Source organism: Gekko japonicus, unplaced genomic scaffold (genome assembly GCF_001447785.1).
Source record: "Gekko japonicus isolate JY-2015 unplaced genomic scaffold, Gekko_japonicus_V1.1 scaffold1, whole genome shotgun sequence".
Taxonomy (NCBI): Eukaryota; Metazoa; Chordata; class Lepidosauria; order Squamata; family Gekkonidae; genus Gekko; species Gekko japonicus.
Genome location: NW_015164181.1, coordinates 2,086,909 through 2,097,121, shown reverse-complemented (window position 1 = coordinate 2,097,121; position 10,213 = coordinate 2,086,909). Strand labels below are relative to the sequence as shown.

Genomic DNA, 10,213 nt, shown 5'->3' with positions numbered 1-10,213 from the left:
CACTGTGGCCTTGCGTGTCCCCCCCCCCCCCCCCCAAGTGTTCGGCTACTTCCAGAGGCACAGACGGCTTAGACAAACAGTAAGATCAACTGGGAGGACCCAGAACTGATTACAAAGACATGGTGGTCATGGGAGATTTCAGTTACCCAGATATCTGTTGGAAGTCCAACTCTGCTACAAATGAAAGGTCCAATAAGTTCCTGACTTGTCTTGCTGACAACTTCATTCTCCAGAAAGTGGAGAGGGAAACAAGGGGATCTGCTGTCTTGGACTTGATTCTTACTAACAGGGAAGAACTGGTTGATGGGGTGAAAGTAGTGGGCACCCTCGGTAGTTTTGTTGTTGCTGTTGTTGTTGTTCAGTCGCACAGTCAAGTCCAACTCTTTACAACTCCATGGACCACAGTGACCATGGAACTTTAGAATTTACAGTCATGGGGAAGGTAAAAGCTATATGTAGTCAGACATATAAGTTGGACTTCAGGAAAGCAAATTTTGACAAACTTAAAGTTATGCTGGGTAGAATCCCATGGTCAGAAATACTTAAGGATAAGGGAGTTCAAGAGGGATGGGAGTTTCTTAAAAGTGAAATACTGAAGGCACATTCACAAACGTTTCCTATGAGAAGGAAAAATGGGAGGAGCCTAAAGAAGCCAAGGTGGCTCCATAAACAGCTTTCTAATGACTTGAGAAATAAAAAAAGACTCATTCAGAAAGTGGAAGGAGGGCCTCATAAGCAAGGATGAATATAAACAAATAACCAGTGCTTGTCGAGAGAGAGTTAGGAAAGCTAAAACTCACTATGAACTTAGGCTAGCAAGAGACGCTAAAAAACAACAAAAAAGGGTTCTTTTCTTATGTTCAGAGTAAGAAAAACAGCAAGGACATGGCAGGCCCATTGCGGGGACAGGAAAGTGAAATTGTAACAGGTGATGAAGAGAGGGAAGAACTGCTCAATTCCGACTTTCCCTCAGTCTTCTCTTGTGAGGGAAATGGTGCTCAATATGGCAAAAACAGAACACATGATGAGGGAAGGGAGCTGCAGCCTGGGATCAGAATAAGGATAGTACATAAACACCTAGTTTCTTTAAATGATACTAAGTCCTCAGGGCCAGATGAACTGCATCCAAGGGTACTAAAAGAACTCATGGATGTAATTTCTGAGCCTTTGTCCATTCTTTTTGAAAATTCTTGGAGAATAGGTGAGGTGCCAGAAGACTGGAGGCGGGCAAATGTTGTCCCCAAGAAGGGGAAAATGGAGGATCCAGGTAACTACCTAACCATCAGCTTGACGTCTATACCTGGGAACGTTTCAGAACAAATAATCAAACAGACGGTTCTTGAGCATTCCAGGACACACGGGTTTCTCAAAAACAAGTCATGTCAGACTAACCTCATCTCTTTTTTGAGAAAGTTGCAACCTTGCTGGATCAGGGGAACGCTGTAGACATAGTTTATCTTGATTTCAGTAAGGCTTTTGATAAGGTTCCACATAATATTCTTGTTGACAAATTGGAAAAATGTGGTCAGATCCTATGACTGTTAGGTGGATCTGGGTGCTTTCGGGAAAGGGAAAGTGAAAGAGGAAATAGAGAGGGGGAAGTGGAATGCCTCCCACAATTCCTTGTGGGTTCCCACTCGTCTTTTTCTAATATTATTTTTCTTAGTGCCAAGGGCCATGCTATTTGAATGCCGTGCCTCAGGCATTACAGTATATTGAGCATCCAGCCAGGAAGTTCACTAGGTGACTTTGGCTGCTCTGTACTGAGTCAGATCACCAATCCCCTCAGCTCAACTATGTCTACTAAGATGGAGAGCCACTCTCCTGGGTCTCAGGCAGAGGAAGGTCTTTTCCAACGTCTGCTACTTGAGAGATGCCCAGCACTTAACGTGGGACCTTCAGCAAGCAAGGAGGAGCATGTCACTACTCATCTATGATCCCTTATTAAACAGTAAGCACGTTATCCAGTTCATGGTCCCACCAAGAACAAAAGAAGCAGAGCAAACAGAAGCGAGTAGTACCACCAAGGACCTTACTTTGAGCGTGCTGTTCTTCACAGTCAGCTGTTGCTCCAGCTGGGATATCTGGCTGGTGGAGTTTTCCCGGAGCTTGGTGAGGCTGCCTTGCAGTCTCTGCACATCTTCGACGAGCTGAGCAATTTCGCGTTCTTTCGTGGCCAGCTCAACCTCCAGGCTGGATCGCGTCAGCACCTCAATGGCCTGCTCCTTATGGAAGAGGGGGGGGGGGAGAGAAGTCACACCCTGGGCCCAATGAAATGTCACAGGTTACCTGTGGCAGGTTTCAAAATTAAGGTAAATGGCAAAAGGGTTAAAAAAGCAAGGTAGTGTATACAACTCAGGAGAAAAAGCTAGCCCTAAGTTCACTGGGTATCCACGTACGGTACCTATATGATTGCCAGTGTGCAGTATGTCCAATCTAGATGACATCATATTATGGTGGACCTGAAGCCACAGAGGGGAGAAAAGATATACCAGCTTCCTTCAAAAAACTAGGGGCGCCATGATAGGGGAGCAAGTGTAACTAACCCAGGGCTATTTTGGGGCAGGAACGCACAGGAACGGAGTTCCGGCTGGCTCCTGAGTTGGCCACGCCCAGCAGGAACTCATTAGCCAGTTTGGTGTAGTGGTTAAGAGCCAGTGTAGTGGTGTAGTGGTTAAGAGCCAGTTTGGTGTAGTGGTTAAGTGTGCGGACTCTAATCTGGGAGAACTGGGTTTGATTCCCCACTCCTCCACTTGCACCTGCTGATGTGACCTTGGGTAAGTCACAAGCTCTGGCACAGCTGTTCCTGAAAGAGCAGTTTGTGTCAGAGTTCTCTCAGCCCCACCCACCTCACAGGGTGTCTGTTGTGGGGAGGGGAAGGGAAAGGAGTTTGTAAGCCACTCTGAGACTCCAAGTGAAGGGCGGGGTATAAATCCAATCACCATCATCACCATCACCATCACCATCACCATCACCACCTCCTCCTCCTCCTCCTCCTCCTCCTCCTTCTTCTTCTTCACATAACAGCAGAACCTAACAGCAGAAACTCATTAGTACTGGCTTCATTAGGGTGTGTGTGGCCTAACAGGCAAAGAAGTTCCTGCTACAAAAAAAGCCCAGGGTTTTGACAACAAAGTAAACAGAATAAGAAGCAAAAGGTGGGTGTGGCCGGACGACCACACTTCTGGTAACATGGGGGTGTGGGCTAATAGGCTAATAAGCTGCGATGTCAGGGGTGTGGCCTAATATGCTACCGTGTTTCTGCTGTTGGGTGTGGCCTATTATGCTAATGAGTTCCTGCTGGGCTTTTTCTACAAAAAAAGCCCTGAACTAACCAACTGTAGACGGCCACTACAGCACTGTACAGTTGGTTAGACTGTTGGACGAGAATCTGGGAGACTCAGGTTTGAACCTCCTCTCTGCCAAGGAAGCTGAGTGACTTTGGCCAGTCCCTCTCGCTCTGCCTAACCTATCCTACCCCGTGCGGGTGGTGGCTGTGAGGATAAAACGGAGGAGGGGAGAAAAATGTTGGAAACAACTTTGGATTCCCATTGGGGAGAAGAGGAGGCTATAATTATCTAAACAGAAAGGGAAAGTTGGCTGATGGCTCTGCGCTGACAACCAGAAGGTAGAAAGAGGAGGACGAAATTCCACTTTGTTATGGGCCTGACGACAGCAACAGAACCTCTTGCGTTGACGGTTTTATGTGATATGGATGATCATAGCGCAATGATGAATGGTGTCTGTAGCAGCAACGTCAGTTCTTTTTAAGTATTTCTGGGTGTTGACTTATGATCTGAACATCTTGATGGATATCCATGTGGTGGGACTAAGTATTTGTAAAAACATGCCTCTGGACAACTGTGGGGGTGGGCGGGAAATATTTCTAACTATTAAGCCCTTGGACAAGGAGGCATTTGGACCTTTTCCGTCTCTGCTAATGAACCACACTTTCCCCAGAAGAACTCAGAGCCATCAGCCTCCAAAGTCCAAATGGCAATTCCCCACGTAAAGCTGATGCTTCCAAAGTGGGCATTGGGAATGATCCCCAACAGATCATTCCATACCCAGGTAAAAACGCTACTCGAATCACCCATGTGGATTTGTAAGAGGAGGGGCTGTGCAGCACTGGCAGGAAGCGGGGGGGGGGTTGAGCAGATTCTCACATATTGTTTCAAAACAACCCAAGTTTTTGGCTGTTGGTCCCGAAGTGAATAAATTACTTGTATAACAGCAGAGGCCTTGTGAAACAGGCTGAAGGGAGCTACCAAGTAATGACAACTTGGAATCCTCGAAAGGGTGCTATTTCAGAGGGACATGGTAGGCCACACACATCAAGGGGACGTTAATGATGCTCTGGGAGGAAACGAGGAGGAGGAGGAGGAGAAGAAGGTGATATTGGATTTATACCCTGCCCTTCACTCAAGAGTCTCAGAGAGGCTTACAATCTCCTTTCCTTTCCCCTCCCCACAACAGACACCCTGTGAGGTAGGTGGGGCTGAGAGAGAACAGCTCTGAAAAAACTTGTGACTGACCCAAAGTCACACCAGCAGCTGCATGTGGAGGAGTAGAGAATCAAACCTGGTTCTCCCAGATTAGAGTCCTCACTCTTTACCACCACACCAAACTACATCACACTGGCTGAAGCGGCTTCCCCTCCTGGCAGCCTCACTACTGGAGGCACTTGATGGTCATGGCCTGACAGATGGCCTCAATCCATGTAGCTCTCCTTTCTCGAAGTTGCTCTGCCATTCAAGTGATCTTTCTTCGTTGCTCTCCAGGCACAAACAGCCAGGGCTCCCTAACGCCCAGACCCAAAGAAGCCAGCCATACTGCTAATGCATGAAAACATGAAGCTACCTTATGCTGAATCAGACCCTTGGTCCATCAATGTCAGTACTGTCTACTCAGACTGGCGGCAGGTCTCCAGGGTCTCAAGCAGAGGTTTTTCACATCACCTACTGCCAGATCCTGGAGATACTGAGGACTGAACGTAGGACCTTCTGCATGCCAAGTGGATGCTCTGCCACTGAGCCACAGCCCCTCCCATCGAGACAGAATCTCGGTTGATACACAGGGCTGGGAGGAGCCAGAAGGTGACTTTGTTCGATTCCGCGTAAGCCAGCAAAACCTTCTTGATGTTAAATTTTACCAGCCAGCCATTCCAACCCCCAAAGATGCCCTGGCCCATTCGAGAATGCCCACAGCCAGAGGTCATTTTGGGGGGGAACGTGGGGGAACGCAGTTCCCCCGGGGTGAGGTGCATGGGGGCGGGGCACATGACGAAGCCCCGCCCCCTGCTTCTGGCCGCCCTGCTTCCGGCCCTCATTCAGCCAGGAGGAGGCAGGAGAAGAGGGAGGGTAAGTTGCTTCCTCCCCGCCTCTCCCCACCCTTGCCTGCCTGGGGCCAGGGAGGGCCTTAGCGGGGCTTCCTCGCACTCCCGCTGGCCTTGCAGGTCCACCGCAGGGCCCCTGATGTCAGGGGGTGTGGCATATGCTAATGAGTTATGCTAATGAGTTCCCCTAGCTCTTTTTCTATGAAATGACCCCTGCCCACAGCCATGTGGAAGGAGGGGACCTCCTCAGGGATATTTCAGGACGTTTTGTTGAATTTTCAGCTCTCTCTCTAAAAAAATATTTATAGAGATACAAAGGGGAAGAAAGTGTGTAGACAGCATTCTACATAACTGCTCAGCAAGAATGAGCCCAGTGCATGGCTTCCAATGCCAGTGCTTTGCGGGAAACAACAGCTGCGCAACAGTCGCAAGGTCGAGGGACTATTTTTTTAATTATGATTTTTTTAAAAAATGGGCAGACACACGATTTCTAGGCCCGATTCTGAGTAAATCCCCACAACCAATGTCCCCTCTAAGCTGTGGGGTCTTATGAGCAAAAACTCTACTTTGCGAGCTACTGGCATTAAAGTGGTGAGCGAGCGATTTGGCTACTGCGTAAGTTAGTTTGCTCTGGCGGCCTCCTTCCTGAGCGAAGACAAAAATGTGTGAGCTGGAGGCTAAACAACCGTGAGCTAGCTCACACTAACTCAGCTTAGAGGGAACATTGCCCACAACTGTAGAAAGCGGAGAACGGACAGTGAGGGAGTGGCACCCCCGCCATCTGCCCATGGGGATGCTGTGGGTGAGCAGTAAGCCCAGGGGTGTCTGTACTGGGCTTTGTACTGGGCAAGACAAGGCTGAAGGGAGGAGGAGGAGGAGGCACATTTGCTCCACGTGAGATTTCGTCTCCTAGGGATCCCCCAGGGATCCAGGCAGGCACATAAAAGCCCGTTCCCCCTCCCCATTAACGTCCCACTCTATGCTGGAAACCAACAGCACAAGAGGAGGTCAATTCCCAGGAAAACATGAGCCTGGCGGGAGATCGTGACATTTGTTCCGCACGGGAGCCGGGCTGTGGGCCCCAGCGGAAGCGGGCTCCCCCCCCCTTACCACATCCGGTGCCTTCTGGATCTGGGTTGCCAGCTGGAGCGATTTGTTCGCGGAGGAGAGCTGCTCCCGCAAGGATTCGGCCTCTCTCTGAGCTACCTCTGCCCTCTGGAAGACGCAAAAAGGGTATTTGGGGGGAGGGGGGGAGAGAATGTACATTTGATTTAACAACTGGCAATTATTGCAAGAACATTCATCAATTCATGCCCGACTGAGTATAATTGATTTTCCTAAACACTCAACCTAATAAACGATAGGGTGGTGGTGGTGGGGGGAAATTCCTCAGAATGTGATGGATTTTTATTTTAAACAGTACAAGGAAGAAATAATTGAGCGATTATGACAGTAATTTAACGCTAGGAGCAAGGAATCCCCTGCTGACACAAATGCTGCAGCCCACTGAATTTCCCAGGCTGGAGGAAAGCAAGTGGAAATGGAAGCCTTTGATTCAATTGCCTCCCGTGCTTCCCAGCCAAAGCAAGGCGGCCGTGCACACTTCCTCGTGGGAGTAATTCTCACGAGTAAATACTGAATTAAGAGATACTCTGCCCATTTGGCCTGAAACAAGCACAATCGGGGGGCGGGAGTGGGCTGATCCCTCTGCTCCGTAACGATTTCTCTCGCACAATACAGAATGAAGTCAGGGCCCACCATGCGCATTCATGTTTTAATCGACAGAAAATTACCAAGGAGATTAAAATGCTGGTAAGACTAAAAACACATTTTCTGAAGGGGGGGGGGGAGAGACACAGTTTGTTTGTAAAATGAGACAGGCTTGTCTGTTGTTTGAAGACAGTCCCTCCAATTGGAGAGAGGAAAGAAGGATGCCTAGTCTAAAGAGGCACCTGGAGGGGGTGGAACTTGAATTGAAAGCCTCTCCTGCCTGACTAACCAGGCTCACCTCTGATCATCAATTTTTTCACTGGCGACTCTAATTGGTTCATTGTTGCAGCTCTAATGCAAATATAGGTATCAGGTTCAAACTACGAGTGACGGTAGCCGCAGGACTATCCTGTGGCTGCCAACGCCATTGTTCTTTAAAAATTGGCCCGAGGCCCCAGTCCAGGTTAGGTGTTTGGCGGCCACAGGAGCTCTTGTTCCCTCCTTCTGCACTCTGGGGTCCGCCGCACGCCCAATCCATATTGGGGCTTTGCAGAAATTTTGAATGAACTGCAAATGTAACGGGAAGTTCTTCGCTTTCTTGCTGTCCAAGTGGGGCTTCCCTCAAGTGTTTCTCTTAGAACCACTGCTATTTAACAACTCATTTTAATGGTCAGCATGTGCTCATCGCCTATTTTGAAAGCTTTGCAGCGCAGCTATCTACATCCCACTGACAAAGTGTGCCCCAGGCCTTCATACAACGGCACCCGCCATGGTCCGCCCCCCGACAGCCTGCTGTGGTATCCTTCTGGGGTACCAGTGGAAAGAGTCAATAGATGGGACATTTGCCTTGGGGAATTACAGAGATGTTCATATTACACAGGCTCGCTTAATACACCACAGAAAGCCCTTCTGTCCAGCAAGGAGAACAGCAACATTTCATTTTACTGCTTAATGCAACTGCAAGGAGGGAGGAAAGGGACAGGGTAGGTGGAGAGAATCTTTCAAACCAGGGGTGTCAAACATACAGCCTGTGGGCCAGAGCCGGCCCATCCAGAGCTCTTATCTGGCCCGTGAGCAACTGGTCATTACCTTTATTGCCAGATGATAAAGGCTGTGCATTATGTCCCCATATACTGCCCCAGTGCAAATGGGTAACGGGCCGTGGAAGTGGGAGGGTGGGCATCAGGGAGAGACTTTGAGGAAATACTGTAAGAGTGTCAATGTTTTAAGCATGTTTGTATTTTGAGTGAAAAATAATATTGTTAATTGGGTTTGCCCATGTCCTTTATAGAGCCAGCATGGTGTAGTAGTTAAGAGCGGCGGACTCTAATCACTCCTCCATATGAAGCCAGGTGGGTGACCTTGGGCCAGTCACAGTTCCCTCAGAACTCTCTCAGCCCCACCTGCCTCACAGGGTGTCTGTTGTGGGGAGAGGACGGAAAGGAGATTGTAAGCCACTCCGAGACTCCTTCAGGTAGTGAAGGGCGGGGTATAACCCCCCTCCATCTCTTATAAAGTTTATATCTCCGGTATCTGGCATTACATATTATGGCACACATTATGTCAGATCCGACCCTCATAACAAATGAGTTTGACATCTCTGTTTTAAACAATCTGCTTGGATTTTTCTCAAAACTTCTAAGGCATTGAGAGAACGTTACATCTTTCAGAACAACAGAGCGACCGCACTGAGTTGAGACCCATTTCTTCCCAATGACCGTAAAAATGCAGGACAATTATTCTGAACTCTTCAAAGAAAAAACAGTTATCAAGTTCAATCAATGCAACAGAATTCTTCTTCTTCTTCTTCTTCTTCTTCTTCTTATTATTATTATTATTATTATTAATAAGATATCTTATTAATATTAAGATATCTGGAGCAGATGGGTAGGGTCATATGGGAGAAGGAGGTCAATACCACCACTTTGAATTAAGCCTGGGAGCAAAACGGGGGCCACTACAGATGCAACGAGACTGCAGCGACAGGGTCCCTATGGTCCACTCCAGTCAACATTCTGGCTGCAGCATTCTGTACCAACTGTCGCTTTTGGACAGACTTCAAGGGCGGCCCCATGCAGACCTCCTTGCAGTAATCTAAATCAGATGTCAGTAGGCCATTCATCACAGTCAGTAGGCCATTCATCACAGTGACAAGATCATTCCAGTCAGGAGCACTATCAAACTATGCTGACCCAGGAATTGGGGAATCCCCTGTTCTGGATGGGAGTACAGCCAAATCAAGTGTCCTCCTACAATGGGGACAGCTATTTCCCAACAGGTGCTCCCCACAAACACAAAGGTAACGCCACCTAAGCTCTTCTGAAACATCTTGCACTCCAATGAGGTGAAGGAAAGCCAGGATTGGCTCGTTGCTTTCGGGAAGAAGGAAGTGAACATCAGGAAACACAGTGGCGAGTGCCGTGACGCTCATGCATATCATGTTGCGGATCACTGCGTTAAGTGAAAGCTGGCAGTGACGTTAAACCCTAGGGCAAAGAGGACTTCCCTCTTAATCAGCACATGAACCCAGGATCCAAAAGTCACAGTTAAGGATGTATATGAAAAAACAACTCTCATCAGCTCTCCTCCCTAGTTATGTGCTTGTTTTATTTAACTGTGTGCGTGTGAGGGTCTGTGTATATACATATCTGTATTTTAAATGCTGTTTTAATGTTCAGAAGGTTTTTATGTTCGCTGCCCTTAAGTTGGGTGGAAAGGCAGCATAGAAATGTTTTAAATAATTAAATAAACCCTGTCGACAGGGCCCCCCCACTGATTAACTGTGACCATGGAATAACCATTAACTGTGGTTAAACAATCAGAAATATTAGCATCATGCCCTAAGCTGAGAAAACTGAGTGTCACTGAAGTAATGAGACATGATATTGCAGCTAAAAACTGACAGTAAAAGCCTTGGCCCACCTGGTAGCATAACATTCCATGGCTTCAAGGCTGCTCTTACGATCTGACATCTAAAATCCTACCTGATTTGCTCTTTCAAGGTCCGTCATGATCATCTCAATTTCGTCAGCCCTGGGAGGAAACAGAAAGACAGTCTATTAGTCTGCGATTGAGTTGAAAGGGCAGCTGACTGCAGAACGTTTTATGTACAAAGGTTGGGTGTCTCTCATGCAATGCTACTCCATATATGTTTACACTATATATATA

General features: G+C 47.9%; 1 protein-coding gene across 4 annotated transcripts in view; it reads right to left on the bottom strand.

Moving 5' to 3' along the window:
- The window catches only part of CUX1 (cut-like homeobox 1), a 238,095-nt gene that overhangs the window by 75,275 nt on the left and 152,607 nt on the right, over window positions 1-10,213 (bottom strand). For all 4 annotated transcript variants that reach the window (XM_015408030.1, XM_015408031.1, XM_015408027.1 and 1 more), the window contains 3 exons: window positions 10,030-10,078; window positions 6,446-6,550; window positions 2,037-2,225 (listed from right to left, as the gene is read on the bottom strand). In XM_015408030.1, coding sequence (XP_015263516.1) covers window positions 2,037-2,225; window positions 6,446-6,550; window positions 10,030-10,078 — 343 coding nt within the window. The remainder of the gene's footprint in view (window positions 1-2,036; window positions 2,226-6,445; window positions 6,551-10,029; window positions 10,079-10,213) is intronic.